The 18,012-nt window shown below is 37.9% G+C and overlaps 2 protein-coding genes across 3 annotated transcripts; both read right to left on the minus strand.

Moving 5' to 3' along the window:
- Window positions 1-2,149: 2,149 nt before the first annotated feature.
- On the minus strand, window positions 2,150-3,386 carry LOC149935703 (uncharacterized). Its single transcript, XM_090153591.1, has 6 exons — window positions 3,350-3,386; window positions 3,260-3,300; window positions 3,094-3,190; window positions 2,834-2,951; window positions 2,605-2,758; window positions 2,150-2,512 (listed from the first exon to the last, which is right to left on the minus strand). The coding sequence occupies exons 1-6, from the start codon at window positions 3,384-3,386 to the stop codon at window positions 2,309-2,311; spliced, it is 651 nt and encodes a 216-aa protein (XP_090009717.1). The 3' UTR covers window positions 2,150-2,308.
- An 11,375-nt stretch (window positions 3,387-14,761) lies between these two features.
- On the minus strand, window positions 14,762-16,353 carry LOC149935704 (uncharacterized). 2 transcript variants are annotated; one of them, XM_090153037.1, is made up of 3 exons: window positions 15,570-16,352; window positions 15,128-15,493; window positions 14,762-15,035 (listed from the first exon to the last, which is right to left on the minus strand). In XM_090153037.1, the coding sequence occupies exons 1-3, from the start codon at window positions 16,274-16,276 to the stop codon at window positions 14,804-14,806; spliced, it is 1,305 nt and encodes a 434-aa protein (XP_090009163.1). In that variant the 5' UTR covers window positions 16,277-16,352; the 3' UTR covers window positions 14,762-14,803. The 2 variants fall into 2 exon arrangements, with proteins under 2 accessions (XP_090009163.1, XP_090009164.1); XM_090153038.1 differs by having other exon boundaries at window positions 14,938-15,035; window positions 15,139-15,493; window positions 15,570-16,353.
- Window positions 16,354-18,012: the final 1,659 nt, after the last annotated feature.

The following is an 18,012-nucleotide window of genomic DNA, read 5'->3' on the forward strand; positions in this document are numbered from 1 at the left end:
ATAGGAATTATTAAAACGGAAACGTAAGTAATTATCGAGAACATCAAAGTTCTAATAGTGGTACGCGGTTGTTGGTGCTAAAATTCCCGTTCGTCGTTGACGTGTATTAGTGATGCAGCCAGTAATTATCGAGAACATCAAAGTTCTAATAGTGGTACGCGGTTGTTGGTGCTAAAAATTCCCCTTCGTCGTCGACGTGTATTAGTGATGCAGCCAGTAATTATCGAGAACATCAAAGTTCTAATAGTGGTACGCGGTTGTTGGTGCTAAAAATTCCCCTTCGTCGTCGACGTGTATTAGTGATGCAGCCAGTAATTATCGAGAACATCAAAGTTCTAATAGTGGTACGCGGTTGTTGGTGCTAAAATTCACCTTCGTCGTTGACGTGTATTTGTGATGCAGCCAGTAATTATCGAGAACATCAAAGTTCTAATAGTGGTACGCGGTTGTTGGTGCTAAAATTCCCGTTCGTCGTCGACGTGTATTTGTGATGCAGCCAGTAATTATCGAGAACATCAAAGTTCTAATAGTGGTACGCGGTTGTTGGTGCTAAAATTCCCCTTCGTCGTCGACGTGTATTAGTGATGCAGCCAGTAATTGGCGAGAACATCAAAGTTCTAATAGTGGTACGCGGTTGTTGGTGCTAAAATTCCCGTTCGTCGTCGACGTGTATTTGTGATGCAGCCAGTAATTATCGAGAACATCAAAGTTATAATAGTGGTACGCGGTTGTTGGTGCTAAAATTCCCGTTCGTCGTCGACGTGTATTTGTGATGCAGCCAGTAATTATCGAGAACATCAAAGTTATAATAGTGGTACGCGGTTGTTGGTGCTAAAATTCCCGTTCGTCGTCGACGTGTATTTGTGATGCAGCCAGTAATTATCGAGAACATCAAAGTTCTAATAGCGGTACGCGGTTGTTGGTGCTAAAATTCCCCTTCGTCGTCGACGTGTATTAGTGATGCAGCCAGTAATTGGCGAGAACATCAAAGTTCTAATAGTGGTACGCGGTTGTTGGTGCTAAAATTCCCGTTCGTCGTCGACGTGTATTTGTGATGCAGCCAGTAATTATCGAGAACATCAAAGTTATAATAGTGGTACGCGGTTGTTGGTGCTAAAATTCCCGTTCGTCGTCGACGTGTATTTGTGATGCAGCCAGTAATTATCGAGAACATCAAAGTTATAATAGTGGTACGCGGTTGTTGGTGCTAAAATTCCCGTTCGTCGTCGACGTGTATTTGTGATGCAGCCAGTAATTATCGAGAACATCAAAGTTCTAATAGCGGTACGCGGTTGTTGGTGCTAAAATTCCCCTTCGTCGTCGACGTGTATTAGTGATGCAGCCAGTAATTATCGAGAACATCAAAGTTCTAATAGTGGTACGCGGTTGTTGGTGCTAAAATTCCCGTTCGTCGTCGACGTGTATTAGTGATGCAGCCAGTAATTATCGAGAACATCAAAGTTCTAATAGTGGTACGCGGTTGTTGGTGCTAAAATTCCCGTTCGTCGTCGACGTGTATTAGTGATGCAGCCAGTAAATATCGAGAACATCAAAGTTCTAATAGTGGTACGCGGTTGTTGGTGCTAAAATTCACCTTCGTCGTTGACGTGTATTTGTGATGCAGCCAGTAATTATCGAGAACATCAAAGTTCTAATAGTGGTACGCGGTTGTTGGTGCTAAAATTCCCGTTCGTCGTCGACGTGTATTTGTGATGCAGCCAGTAATTATCGAGAACATCAAAGTTCTAATAGTGGTACGCGGTTGTTGGTGCTAAAATTCCCGTTCGTCGTCGACGTGTATTTGTGATGCAGCCAGTAATTATCGAGAACATCAAAGTTCTAATAGTGGTACGCGGTTGTTGGTGCTAAAATTCACCTTCGTTGTTGACGTGTATTTGTGATGCAGCCAGTAATTATCGAGAACATCAAAGTTCTAATAGTGGTACGCGGTTGTTGGTGCTAAAAGTTCCCCTTCGTCGTCGACGTGTATTTGTGATGCAGCCAGTAATTGGCGAACTCCTTGTGGTCAATTATATTTAGCTTTTTGTCGTCTCAATTTAAAAATATTTATTGAAAAGCAGAAACCCAAAAACATTTTCAGTTTACACTGTCAATAAAACAATTTTGACAAGCTGATACAGACCAAAGCAATTTCGAGTTTGGGCAGTTTTCCAAAAAGAAATGAAGACTAAAACCAATTTAAATATTGTATACCATTTCCACTAAAACCATTCTTAGTTTCTATACCATTCGAAGTAGAAAATTAAGGATACTAGAAGGATCCCAAAGAAAATCATTAAAAGATACTTTATATATTTTTGGTAGTGGTTCTTATACGGTCCATAGCACAGGGGCAGACTTGTTTGGGGTTTATCCCCATGTATTTTAGAAAATAGAAAATTAAGGCTACCAGTAGGATCCTAAAGGCAATCATCAAAAGATAAATGTCAGCGGTTCTTATATCGTCGATAGCACTGTGGCAGACTTGTTTGGGGTACTTCGGCGTGTTGCTCTAAATATTAGAATAAAATAGTAATTAGAAATCCAAAAATTTTAGTTGTTTTATAAAGCTATGGGCCCACGGTGCCAAACGAAAATGATTACCGTTTCTTCCTTTGTAGCATGGGTGACCTCTGGTTTGTCTTCATGGCTTCTTCCTAGCCTCGAACCTTTGGACAAACCCAAAACACAGGCTGGGCAACGGTCGAAGTTGGTCGCCGCTTCCTCTTCTACGTCTTCGGATTGCTCAATAGAGACCCTTTATAAAGAATGAAACGAGATAAAAGATTAATCCAGATGTGGCGTTAAGCTCAGCGGCGACGTTGTTTCTTACGTTTGAATCAGATGGTTGTCGATGGTCGCGTTGAGCCACACCTTTTGAGGGTTGCTAGTGCCGGATTCCACTGGGGTTGATATCAAAAACAACTTATCACCGTCAAAAATGGTAGTACCTGAAAAGTGTAAATTTGAAAAGTTAATGTGGAGTGTAAATGACTTGGGTCAATTAAATTTCAATTCCCAAAATTTAAATCTTGTTTAAGTTGATTTACGATGAATTGAAACTATTTTTTTTTTAAATAACTAAAATGTTACCTGGTATATTAAAGATAAAGATAATCAACTTTCGGGCAGGCTGTACGATGTTAGTAGCTGGGCGGACTCGATAAGCTTCGATGTTGTTTGTTCGGAACTAGCAAAGAGTTTAAGTACTAAAGTTAATATAAGTTCGATATTTTTTAATATTATTTAAATTATATACCTTGAAAGCCACGGGATATTGGCCAAAGTTCTCAATTTCGACTTCAGATTTCAGATATTAGGTTCCACCATATGCTGTAAAGGTTATCACTCGCTCCTTGGGTCTGAACATTGAATTTAAATATCATCTTAATGGTAATCAAATTTGAGTGTAATATTTGAAGGGTTATACTTACGTGATAGCCAACAGGGATGGTTTATTATCAACTGATTTTGACGAGTTCATTTTCATTAAATGTGTAGGGAATTGAATTTAAGATTATACAAATTTAAAAGATTTTTTTGCGCCTGGCCTAGTAAGTTCTTGAATAAAAATAGGCTTAGCCGGCGGCTGTAGTGTACTTCACCCGTTTAATAATTTATGAAAAATAGGCGTTTCTTAAATTAAAATGTTTTTATCTGCGCCACGAGCGCTTTACTTGCACGCGAAATTGGCACGCGGTTTTATTTATCGAATTTATAAAAGTTAGGCTTAGCAAAAATATATATTATGTATTGACGCCTTTTAAAATTCATTTTGCGCGTGAAAATACCTCTACATGTTATGGTCAAAAAAGCACGCAAAGAAGTCTGTGTGCCCAAGACATGTACCGGTAGTGTCGCGCGCTAAAACGTCATTTCAAAATCCGTCAATTATCTTTTCGTTTTTTTGGAAACGTTAATATAAGCAATGCCTGGGGACTCAAGCCAAAAGACCGCTAAATGCGGCAAGTTACACAGAGATGATTCGAACGTCTGCCGTGTGTGTGGTTCTGTGGATTGTGCTGCAAATAAGGGTAAAAATCTAGACAACAGTTGGATTCATTATATTTCATGTCAATGGTGGTATCATGCTGAATGCGTCCAAATTGAACTTTCGGAAACTGCGAAAATCCCACTTAAAATTGTCAACTCTTTCAGCTGTCCCTCTCGTAGAACTGGGCCTACCGAGAAGCCGGGGACCTCTCTTGAACTTGTGGGGGTGAAGGATACCTCTTTGGAGGTGGAAACTAAGCGTGGTCTCCCAACAGATCTAACCTTTGACAGTCTTATGACAGCCTAAGATTTGGTCGTTGCCCGACTCAGCAATCTAAGGTCATGGAAAAACTGGATTTATTGGACGAAGCTAATCGTTCATCATCTCAGAATATGAGGAGCTTTGTAGCTAATGTGCGGGAGGGCGTTATTCGAGACCTGGAGGGCAGAGATGTGGCAGATATTGTAAAAGAACATAACCCATGTAAAGTCGAGGGGTAAGACACTTATGATTTTTGTGTACACCGGGAGTTCGAACTCTGCAGAGTTCACGGGAGTTCGGGAGAGTTCTCGAGAGTTCGGGAGAGTTCTCGAGAGTTCGGAAGAGTTCTCGAGAGTTCGGGAGAGTTCTCGAGAGTTCGGGAGAGTTCTCGAGAGTTCGGGAGAGTTCTCGAGAGTTCGGGAGAGTTCTCGAGAGTTAAGGGGAGTTCATAAGAGTTCCAATAGCAAATGTACACCTGAGTTCTTGAGTGTCTTACCCCTCGTGTAAAGTAGAGACCGTAGTCCATAGTCAGAACGATGCACTTCTGGCTAGAAAGCTGGATTCCCTCCAGCTAAAGGTTGAAGATCAAAATCAATTGATTGCTACTCCGCAACACAAGTCAAGTCTGGAGACTGATGGCAAAAAACCGAATGAGGCCCCAGTAGAAAACTTAGTGGCCTTCGGAGTGGATTTTGACGACATGGACACGCCAGAAGGGGCAGAAAATTGGCTAAGAGAGAATCTGGAACTAGAGGAGACTTGCTATTTTTCCGTCAAAACTTGCACGCGCTTTGGCAGAGACACAGGAAGAAAGGAGAAACCGGTACTCATTTGTTTGGATAGCCACGAATCTCGACAGGTCATACTACAATTGTAGTATGACCTGGCGGCAACAACACGGGAGAGGGGCGGCAAGCAGACGGCTCTATCATTTCCCCGCCACTAAACCGAGGTGTTAGGACATTTCGACTCGGAATAGTGTGGTGGCCCGTCACAGTCGGCGGACTCTCCGGCGACGGCAGGCGGGCCGCCACTTTTGTGCTACTAGGGAAGCAGCTCCTAAGTTGAAGACTAATCAAGTCTTAGAATTCTGTAAAGTTCAGCTGGCCCCCGATCGATCCTTGGAGCAGAGGATGTTTTCTCGAATGCTTCTATGGAAAAAGAGGAGGACTTACCCAAAATCTACTGCTTAGGGTTCCAATGCTAAAAAAAACCTGAAGGTGGACCTGAATTCTGGGAATCAGGCCCTTCCGGTAATGTCACCCAAGGACACGGAAAAGAGGATGATATTGATGATAATTGTCCTATTCTCTCAAAACTTATCAAGAGTACATCGTAACTTACTCTCGGTACTACATGCCGGTTACTTTACACAAGGTGTGTTGATACATGGAGCAGACAAGCAGCTAAAGAAATGTAATTGACCACAAGGAATACGCCAATTACTGGCTGCAACACAAATACACGACGACGACGTTGGTTAATTTTTAGCACCAACATCCGCATTCCACTCGGAGAACTTCGATGTTCTCGATAATTTGAAATTATATTCAAACGAATTAAATAATAAATTTGCCTAATAGCTTTTTCCTTTAATTCCAAATTTTAATCTGTAGCAAGTTTGTGGAGTTTAGCTTTGGTGTAGAAATGAATAATATTTTTAATTAAACTTCTTCCGTGATGTTCTATGCCCACTTTGGAATCAAACATGTGTTCGGTAATAATAATAGTTAAAATTTACAGTGGCAAGAACTTACCAAAACATTGTCTTCTTCTGGGCTAGATTGAGATATTGAGTTCTCCGGATCAAGAAAATATCATCATTTTGAAATTAACCTAACAGAAGTTAAATTGTTTTCTCCAATTGTTTGCTAAAATAAACAATAAACACGAAATATACCGGTATGGTATTATTTTCAACAACTGAGTAAAAATCAAAAGTTTCCCCAACTGATTGGTTGCTCAAACTAAAACCTGCTGCTTCATCAGGAGACCATGCAGACTTTATTAATACCGCTCGCTTCTGAACCCGACTCGTCTTTACTACACCACCACTTCTACCGTAACATTTTACTGGCGCGTAGACCTCTATAAACACGCGGATTTACAATGTTGGAAATTGCGGGGGTCCGTATACGCGTCCCAAAAAACCTCACTTAGAATTAAAATTAAGCAACGTATTTGCAACTCTAGGTTATATGTAAACCACAGCTATTCAAAAAATATAACTTTCATGAAAATCGGACATAAATGAAGGAACTGTTTGTATATTTTTAGGCGAAAATATAAAACCACGAAAATTGGGATCCCGTAAATTACCCCGAAAACTATACTTAAATTTAATATTTACTGATATAACCGAAAGTTGTATGTCCGCTGAACCCTAACCTATCCAATAATATTTTTTTAACGTTATCGGACTTAATTTAAAATAAAATATCTACCACACAAAGCGAGCGCACCGAAAATAGTAAATTCGGCAAATGCCCAACTTCAAGGGCTCCGATTTAAAGGCTATCAATACATTCGAACGAGATATCATTGACTTTTCTAGCCCTAGCCGTTGAAGAGATATGCGCGACACGGTGGCATCGGCATCGGCTACACTGTACGTGAGACTAATACACACAAATCCTTAGGATTGTGTGTAAAAAGCAGCAATTTGAAAGCTTATAGGGTAATTAAATTTAGTCTTATTAATTAAATATTAATGACATGATGTAATAAATGAAATTACAGCCAAATAAAAGAAGTGTCAGAAGGTTACGAAAAGCTCAGGCAAGGGAGAGAGAGGGTGCAAGAAGTGGTGAGTCTGGTGACATAAAGCCGTCAAACAGAGGAATTATACCCAAATTAATTCTTCGTAGACGCGAGTAAATGAGACATTTGGTTATAATGAAAAAACTCGTAATTGTTCTTGGGCTTGGTTTCATATTTGTGCTTTTTCTAAAGGACTAATCCGAAAGCACCAGTTGATTTATCAGGCAAAAGGAAAAATAAAATCTTAAAAGTATTAAGAAGAGAAGCAAAAGAAAAGAAAAATATGGAGGTTGAAGTTACAAAGGTTGAAACAAATAAAAGTACAGAGAAACTGAACACAGGTGATAAAGCGCAACTTCTTGTAGTACAGAAAAAATTCAAATAAATTTAACTTTCTTTATATGAATTTAGATAAATTTTATTTCAAAATTAAAAAATAATCCATATTAAATATCTGCTCTAACAAAATACCATACCAATTTAATCATCGAGATAATATAAAATTCGAGAATGACATATTCTATTATTTCTGTTCTGCAAAATAAATTCATGGGTATTTTTTTATGAATTTGCGAAATTACATGACTTTTGGTGCCTAAACTACCCAAATGTTTGATATAAATTTCCTAAAATAAACACATTTGAATCCCAGTTTAAGAATTTCTTTAAATCATATTTCCACTGATTTCAATAATTTAAAACAATTATGTTCGTCGTGATTTGCTTACCTATTTCACCTTTGATACTTTCCGTCTATCTAACGATAGGAAATCACATGGCCTCAACAGCTTTTGTAGTGCTTTGCCCACCCGGCTATCCTGAGGGTGGGCGGTTTCCACTCTTTAACATAGGATGGTAAATTATATATCAAACGATAGGAAATCACATGGCCTCAACAACTTTTATATTAGTTTGCCTACCTGTGTCTACTAAGGGGCACTAAATGGGTTAGAGTGTGCAATAACTGGTGGCTTTACCGGGGAGTCGGGGTCCGGCTCTTGTAACCCATAAGGGTGGTGGCGCACTGGGAGATGTTAGCTCTGATCCAATGGTCCTATCTCCACCTCCGACTTTGGTCAGGTTTGGGCTGGATACTGTGCTTCGGCGCAGGCGAACGGAGAGGGTCCGTGCACACTGGCCGCCTCAGCGGATTGGGTAGCCTGCTGTGGGACGGCGGGCCTCCATATGCGGGCACGGCGGTCCTGTTTCCCGGCCTTTTGGAACCACACCGGGATCTCCGGTGCCAGCTGTGCCGGGTTACTTGGACTGCTGTGTGCTCGTTGTTCCCCTTTAGGAGCTCTCTCCAAAGGGTTTGACTCTTTACCTCCATAGGTAGGGTGTCGGCTGGAGTTGCTACAGCATCCACTCTTAATCCCACTGCTGTGTGCGAAGTGGGGATTGGTCCACCCATTGCTGCACCTTCTGCTGGGTTGAGTGGCTCGCGTCAAAGGTGCGACCATCAGTAGTAGGGTTCTGCTACCCATGCTGGGTTTGTCACCTGTCCGGGCTAGGGGGACGCTGGCGTAGGGCACTATGATGATAGGCCTCCGGTGGTATGGTCTCTGTTACTAGGTACACCGGGCTATAAATTCTGACACACTGTGTCTACTAAGGGTGTATGGGTTTGCCCACCCGAATACGCCGATGTGGAACTAATATTACGGCCTGGGCCGACTTGTTACCTCGGCGTCGGACTCCATTTCAAAGTGCATAATTGAAATTTGTCTTTTTCATGACATCATCTATTAACCCTAAAAGTTTAGCTTGGTTCCACCTAATGAGCCTGAAAAAGTGTCTGGCTCATGGACTAATGGTTCTTTCAAATGTTTAGGGAGCGTACATAAATATTTAAAAAATATGTTACAGTACATACATGACATTGGAAAAGGAACGATCAAATCTGCGTTCACAAAGAATACCTATCCCAATTATGAACAGTATTTTGCCAATAAATATGCTTTGTTTAATCTTAAACCTAACTACCCAATGATAGAGTGGCTGGCTGTACCTCATTAATTTGAGCATATGCAATATCGTGTGGCACCTAGGAGCAACAAACACAAGGAGAACGCAGCCAGCCATTAAACACGCTAACGAAGGGTTGTGTACGAATTTCATTGGACGAGCGTCACGAGCCTTTACGCTGAACGTTTTACGGGCGGGTGGAAGACAATTTCTGAATTTTCCCCTTCCGGCGGCAGCAGACCTGCGCTAAAGCGGCTAGCCAATGAAAAATGTACGCAAGAAAATCCACGGCTTTTGACGGGTTGCGTTCTCATTGTGTTGGGTGTTGTTATTGTTGCTCCTAGGTGGCACTAAGGGAACACTAATCTTCATGTTTTGGTTTGGCCTTGAAATGTTGCCTGAAAGAGACCCAGAGGAAGAACGAGAGTTACTGGGGAAAGGCCTTCCTCCTATGGATGCCCACTTCAAAGATATTCCTCGTACTACAACAGCCTTACTGAATGGGACTGATGTCTCCCTTAAAAGAATAGTTGAGCTATTATCTGGATTTAACGAATTAGAAACACGTATAGATTACCAATTTAAAATCAGATCGTACACACAGAAAAATATTATTGTAAATTTTACAGTAAGCTGCGGTCAGCATAGATGCCAGCAGAATGCTGTTAATTTCACAACCAACTCTGACTGTTTTTTTATTGTCATGCTTCCTGTTAAATTTACTGGACAGTCTGCTGTTTAAAAATACAGCAAGATAAAGTAATATTTACAGAGTATTGCTGTTTATTTAACCTTCATTCCAGACGTATTTAATACGGTAAATGCATGCCGTTTTTACCGTAAAATCCAATATTTGTAAAATTCCAGTGTTTGCCGTAGTTTTAGTTAACAAACGTATTTAGTACAGAACCGATTCACAACCTTAAAATTTCATCAAACAGGACCGCCGTGCCCGCATATGGAGGCCCGCCGCCCCACAGCAGGCTACCCAATCCGCCGAGGCGGCCAGTTTGCACGGACCCTCTCCGTTCGCCTGGTTTAATTAAAAATTTAAAAATATTTTATTAATCAATTCATGATAGAAATATATAAAATTTTTTCTCAATTATCAAATTTATTATAACAAAAACTTTGACAAAATATTTTCATAATCCAACAGAAAAATTTAAGCGTAAATGACTACAACTCTAGTTAAACATTTTTAGCTCGAGCCTTTGTACTTTAGAGTTATGGGGAAAACCAAAGGAAAGTAAACTATTAACTTGGTTTCAAATTATTAAGCACACATTGAACAAGGGTTATAATTAATAAAGCATTATGCGTGGGGTGCTACTTATACAAAAGAGAATATAAAAATATTTTTATCGTATATTATTATATTTAAAACTAAAATGAAACTTGTGCGATTTAAAAAAATGTTTTGACAACTAACTAATAATTAGTTGTTTTATATACTAGCGCTTGCCATTTATAACAGAAAAAACAGCAACGTGTGGTAAATTTTACGCATTTTTGAAGTAAAACTTCAACCACGGTTTCATATTGTTAATTTTTTATATATACTGTCATTTTAAAAACAGTACGAATATTAACTTTTACAGTCGCTACTGTTTTCTTCAAAATACATCAAAAAGCTGTAAATTTTACGACAAACTGCTGTTAACCCACTTCAACTGCACCTTGCTGTAAATTATAAACCGTATTTGCTGTTTTTTCAACAGTAAGTTTTGAGTGTGTATTTATTTCAAGCTTTCACTCATACATCGTATAATGGCTCTCACGTTACTGATTGCTATCAAAGATTGGAATTTTTAGGTGCTGTTTTAGATCAATTGCGAGGACCCCAAAAAAATGAGCCGGGAGATTTATACGATTTTAGACTAGCGGAATGCTAGTCATTAAATACGGCTTGAACAAATTTTTAAAATACGCAACAACCTCTTTGTTAAAGGTTATACGTAGAGCCTAGCGCCACCGATCCAATTAACTTTATATGATAAAATATATGAATATAGATGGCGTTAAAAAACCAATGCATTTAGAGAAATGGTTCCAATTTGAAAAGTTTGGATGATAGCGGTTTGCATAGGATAAAAGAAATTTAGACTTAAAATTTTAATTTACAACTTCTTTAAATGGGAATCCCCCTGCACGCGAGCTGAAAATTTCAAATCCGTTCTAAAATTAAATTTCGACTTATTAGCACTGTTGTTCAGTATTCGGTTTTTACATTGGGGCAAACAAGTAGAACAGCCCGAGGCTTACTTTTTTATAATTATTATTATCTTTGTTGTGTACTTATGTAATTTCAAGTACACACTCAAAACTTACTGTTGAAAAAACAGCAAATACGGTTTATAATTTACAGCAAGGTGCAGTTGAAGTGGGTTAACGCTTGGCTGAGGAAGGACCGCGGTCCGAAAGCTCCCAAACAAAAGATTTAAATAAATTATGTTTCTTAACAACTCCATGCAGTAGCAGTTCTTTTTAAATTATTTTTAACAATTTTTAACAGCAGTTTGTCGTAAAATTTACAGCTTTCTGCTGTATTTTGAAGAAAACAGTAGCGACTGTAACAAGTTGGCAAGCCAAAATATACCTATCCTCGGAAGAATTGTCCCTAGTGGTATTAATTTCTCGAGATAGCGCTTAAAGATATATCTCCGCAATTTAGAGTTATTTGTTAAAAATGTTATCCCAGTTCTATCCCGCCCGGTATAAAATTTTAATTATAAATAAAATAATTGAGACGAAACGACCAATTTTAATTTATTCAGAATATCATAAGTTAAGCAGTTACAACAGTGAGTTAGACGTACTATAACAAAGCACAATTGAATTAAACCCTTTTTACAGTACAAGTTTATCAGTTGAATATAATACGAAGCAAATTTTAATGAAAGAAATATCTACAGAGGGTATTATAACGACCGTTCGCTTTTTGGTTTATAATTTTAACGGAATTGGGCCGATTTTAATTAAACGATAGTTTATCGAAATTTTGTTAAAAGAATATTCCCTAAGGGCGCGCGATAAATTTACGAGAACAATTTCCCGTCGCCGTTATATCGAAAATTTATTTGATTCGGGATTGCCAGAACTGTAATGTTGTGGGCGAGTGATTAGAAAATAAAATGGCAACCAGAATTATGCAAAATTATAAATGTTATTTTTATTTAGAACATCTATGGAACGTTCTAGATTTAACTTTCATCAATAACCCAACCCTTCTACGTAATTGTACAGAACTGGTACTCAAGTGTCTAAGACTAGATTTGTCGTAGTTCATCGTGATTGAAAAATAAACCAAAACACACTTACACTTAAGTAAAAATCATAAATTATACTGAGTAATTTTAACTAAATTCAAACTACCTAACTATAAACTGTCTTAATTAACAGCTGAGAGCTGTTCCCTACTAATTACTTCCAATCTACTTAATTAGCCTCACAGGTTGAGTTGATAATTTCAAGGGTATAATTAGTTTATTCAAATTCAAAAAATAATAACAATCAATTTTATCTTACAGCTGACTTGAGTTAGTTCACAATTACTTTAACTTAAACACGCACTGTTCATACACTCATGGGCCAATAAAAGCAGGACATGACTCTCTTATCGCTATGCGGCCACTAAGAGAAACAGCCGAGCTACTAGAGGACCCTATCGGCAAAAATTACAAACGCGAACAAGTAACAACCCACGTCACACCTTTTTTGGGGAGGGGGAAGCCCGGGGAGGGTTAAAGGTCTACATGTAGGTTCACCCCTCTTTGCCAAAAAAGGGTTCAAACATCCTTTTTACTTCCCCCTCGAAACCCCACCATTGATAGCGACGGGTCAGCTCGCTCTCCCGACCTCTCCATGTGGAAGGATTAAGTCCGGCATTGTTAGCGCTATCAAAATTGTCAGCAGTGACAAGGCCCTTGAGAACCGCGAAGTCCGAATTACGAGGTGACCGTCACTATCAATACGGGATAGCGAAGGGAAAAGCAAAATGATGTTTGAACCCTTTTTCAGCTACTCTCAGATGGCGCAGCCGTAGCTTAAAAAAAATGTTACGGGTTCCGTTTCATATTATTACTTTGATATAGTTTCCGCGGGAGTTTTGAATAATTATCCTTTTTCTAAGCGTTATTAAAAGGTAACAATGAACTACTTTTTGTGTCTTAACGAAATTTTGTTAAGAGAGGTAAAAATTCATATTCGTACCGCTTTTAAAATGACAGTTATATTAAAATTAACAATATGAAAGCGTGGTTGACGTTTTACTTAAAAAATGCGTAAAATTTACCACACGTTGCTGTTTTTTTTCTATTATAAACGGCAAGCGCTAGTATATAAAACAACTAATTATTATTATTTTCAAAGCATTTTTTAAAATCGCACAAGTTTCATTTTAGTTTTAAATATAATAATATCCGATAAAAATATTTTTATATACTCTTTTGTATTAGTAGCATCCCACGCAAAATGCTATTTTAATTACAACCCTTGTGCTTAATAATTTGAAACCAGGTTAATAATTTACTTTCCTTTGGTTTTCCCTATAACTCTAAACTACAAAGACTTGAGCTAAACATGATCAACTAGAGTTTTAATCATTTTGGATGTATTCCCTCAAATTTTTCTATTGGATTATGAAAATATTCTGTGAAAGTTTTGGTTATAATAATTTTAATAATTGATATAAAGTTTTATATATTTCTATCATGAATTGATTAATATAATATATGAAATTTTTTAATTAATCTGACGTGATAATGGTTTGATCCGAAAAACATTTGATGGAATTTTGAGGTTGTGAATGGGTTCTGTACTATATACGTTTGATAACTAAAACTACGGCAAACACTGGAATTTTACTGTAAAACTGCATGCATTTACCGTATTAAATACGTCTGGAATGAAGATTAAATAAACAGCAATACTCTGTAAATATTATTTTATCTAGCTTTATTTTTAAACAGCAGAGTGCCCAGTAAATTTAACAATAAGCATGACAATAAAAGAAAACAGTCAGAGTTGGTTGTGAAATTAACAGCATTCTGCTTAGTGCTCGGAATTGTTTATTCATTATTAACAAATTTTCCGATTTATTTAACAAACGGGTGTAAAAAGGATATCATTTTGACTTATTTAATTATGTTTTTTTACGCAACCAAGCATTTATTTGGAAAAAAGTGGCATTTATTTAAATAATTGTTTGTTTTATTTAAATAATAGGTTTATTCACTCGCGATTATTCAAACTTTTTATCATTTTTATTCAACTATTGGTTATTTAAATAAATATTATTTAAATAACGCCGGGCTTATTTTATTCATGGATAAAAATTAATCGAACTCCGAGCACTAATTCTGCTGGCATCTATGCTGACCGCAGCTTACTGTAAAATTTACAATAATATTTTTCTGTGTGTAGATAACAGGGCCACCAAGAGCGGGGGTGGGCCCTAGTAAAATATAAATTCCGGGCCCCAAGAGAACCGTTACTTTTACTTCGTTTGCTCATTACCGGGCCCCTAGACTGCACGGGCCCCGGTAAATTGTACCGGCTTCCCCCCTCTCTTGTCGGGCCTGATAATACTCTTCTGTAGTATTAAAAATATAAACTAAATTCATTGGGGAACTAGTGATTAAATAACTTATGGTACAAAGTATTTCGCTCCGCACTAAGTCGGCGGGAGCTTGTCAACGTACATTTTCAAGCGAAAAACATTAGCGGTATAGGGACGTGTACATTTCCAACCAACGAAACATTCAAATACAAATTCGTATAATTATTGTGGCACAAAATTTTATTTCAATAACAATATATCTTTCAAAGAATATTAGCGACCAAATTGGTATGAAGTTTATCTTGAGGTGACATATCGAAAGCAATTTTGACTTCACCCGATCGGAGTGTAACATTGACGCTCCGTAAAGAGGCGCTCTGGTAATTTTCATCGTTAAAGTGGCATTTGATCTCGGAGTTCTTGCGATGGCCGCTTTTCAAGGTTTCGTGGGCCGAAATCTGGACATTGCTGGCCGTACTTGCTCTAGTTATTTGACTACCAAAGAAAAACCAAAAAAAAACACAGAAACTGGATCAGTACGTCATGTGGTTTTACATCATTAGGACGGGACAATGAACAAAACTGACTGAGAACTTGCCGATGACGATTCGTTGGGTAATCCTTTTTCATTTGGCTTAGCCAAGGAGATGAAGCTACTACATTCCTTTGCCACATGGTCAGCTCTTCCGCGAAGGTCCAGTGTCGGAGTCTGGGTGAAAGCGTCTTTCTGGAGAACCGCTCTGTCCAAGTGGATCGACTCGGTATCGACGTCCTTTGACGGCGTGTCATCGGACAAGATTGTTTTCAAGGAAGACTGTGACTCGATGCTTTCGCCATTTTCGCCGCTTTCGCCCTCTGGGATTGATTTGTCCGAGTCATCATTTTCCGAATACAGTTTTTCAATATTGGCGTGTTCGGACAGAGACTGGTCGTTCTCTTCCATTGAGCGACATCTAAAGAAATATTGAGCAAAGTTCGATGATGATTAGCTCTCTAGTTGCTACACATCTCAACAATATGTTTATTTACTCGGGTTTATCGATAGGCATACGCTTCATATTTTCCAACAAGTCGGATATTGCGAAGGTGACGACAGATAGCTTTCCAGACGGCGAAAGGTGCAGTAGATTCTTAACGAGATGACTGACCATTTCTCCTTCTTTTGCCTCTGAATCAGTCCCGCGTGCTTCTAAGCCCCACCGAGTGTTATCGCGACAATCTTCAAGATCCAAAATCTCACTATCCGTCGCGATTACTTCAACGTGGCTCCGTCGTTGTCGTCCTCTCCGCGAGTACGAAGTGAATGCGCTTGATGGTTCAGCCTTCCTGTAAAACTTAGCTGACCTTCTTAGACACCTGCCATCGTCACTTTCGGAGTTCTCGGTGTTAACTGTTCCCTCCCGTGACGATTCTACGTCGCTGCCCGAGCCGATAGACATGTTGCGTGGAGAATTAACCACTTGGTTCAACGACTCGTCTTTGTTCCATGTCGTCTTCTCCATTGTCTTTGGACGGTATGCTTTATGTGGTTTCCGATCTAATCTGAACTGTGTGTCGCTGCCTTTGTCGGGACGATAATGACTCCACAAACTAGGGTTGTGATCGCCGCAATGTTTCAAGTCTACGTTTGGACGCTGTTTTGACTGTTTCGTATCGAGCTGGGTTCCTAACATACTTTCTCCGTCGTCCAATTCGTGAATATTAAAAGCTTCACCGCAAAGATTCTTACGGGGCATTTTTGTCGAATGAGGAAAATAACGTTGTGCAACTAGTCAGCCTTTAAGCCTTAAAATGGTTTTGAAATTTTAAAGTCCGTTGATAATCTCGTGAAATATCAAACCGTGAGTTCGCGCGGTTTCGAAATATTCATATCGCGTAATCTTCAACCAGGGGTACGTCAAGTGGAGAAGATATTTTCCTTATTATAAGAAACGGTCTAACAAGAGAAATTATTTTTATACACTGTTAAAAATAAAGGTTTATAAAACGACCAAAATTGGACTTTAAATTTATTTCAAACCATTTGGTTACTGAAAACGGTCTAATCAATTATTTTAGACCCATTTTACTCTTTCATGTTTAATACAATACCTTTAGGGGTATTGAAAAGGAACGAGCCCAAAGAATAAACCTTTTCCAGTCCTGGTGGTAAAGGTATAAAAATGTTATGTTCTATCATTTAGTCCTTTTGAATACCCGTTTAATTCCCTTAAAAAAAGAAAAAAATGATATGGACCAATTTCGAGACTAGTATTTGAATACTACCTTATTTCTTTTTTTAATATTTTCTTTATAATAACATAATGCAAAGAAATTCCAATCACCAGGAATATTTAACTTAGGTTAAGTCTTTAAAAATTTGATAACAGATTTAAATATATGGGGATATTGATTATGGCGTCAAACTATTATAACCCAAATATCAGCACTAAATAATTGTAGCTGTGTGTATATCAAAAACTGAAAGTATTAAATGATACTTTACGTGATCAACTCCCTTCGTTCAACGACTATTTCCCCCTAGCGAAAACCAGCTTTATCTGGCCATGTTAATGGTTAATTTTTCAAGTCGTATTGAATAATAATAAAAAAGTAATAAATAAGGGCCTATAAAGGACTGAAAATATTGTGAAAAAGGATTACCTTCTTACTGCTTATGAAGTGAAATGGATAAAAGAGTGTAAAATAAGTACTTAAACACTCCACAAAAGGACTGAATTTGGGGAGCAGAAGGTTTAAATATGTTCTATGATAAAACCCTGAATGGTCTTAATTATTGGAAAATGTTTTAATCACTTTAGAGGTCTAAAATAAGACCTTTATTTTTAATAGTGTAAGATTTCGCGATTTTTGTGTCCAGTTGAAAAGATTGATTTTTTATTTTATTTTGTTCTGTTTTTTTATCTTAATGTTTTGTATTCAGTCTGTATTCCAAACTTAAACCCATTTTGTGCTTCTTTTCTTCTTTCAAATAAATAAATAAATAAATAAATAAGTCCCAAACAAAATGACGGCTGTGTAAGAGAATGCAAATCAACGAAAACGTAAAGAGTTGTTTGATTTTTTCGTTGAAATACTTTTTATTTCAATAGTATCAAAATTTTTAACGAATTTATTCGTAAAAAATTTAAGTCAAACAAGAGCGTTTTTAATGTGCTACTGATAATGCATGTTGCAGCTCAAAATAGGGCCAAGGCTTAAGAATTCTAATGACACTAGAGTACTAATATAAATATCATTAAGCCTTGTCATCAAATGCTATTTCATAAATAGTACGCCGAAATGTTGCTTTAATTTTATAAAAGCCTCAAAGAACAATAAAGATATATTTAAAATTAAAAATTCGCTCAAATTCTTCGGCTGGAACTTTAAATTTATAAATTATTCCCGTATCATCGTCTTTAACGTCTGTTAAATAATTCACCGCCATTCGACGCCATCTTTAATTCTTATTTAAAACTACCTCGAAAGT

This window comes from Leiobunum rupestre, chromosome 7, assembly GCF_980474605.1.
Source record: "Leiobunum rupestre chromosome 7, qqLeiRupe1.1.hap1, whole genome shotgun sequence".
Classification (NCBI taxonomy): Eukaryota; Metazoa; Arthropoda; class Arachnida; order Opiliones; family Sclerosomatidae; genus Leiobunum; species Leiobunum rupestre.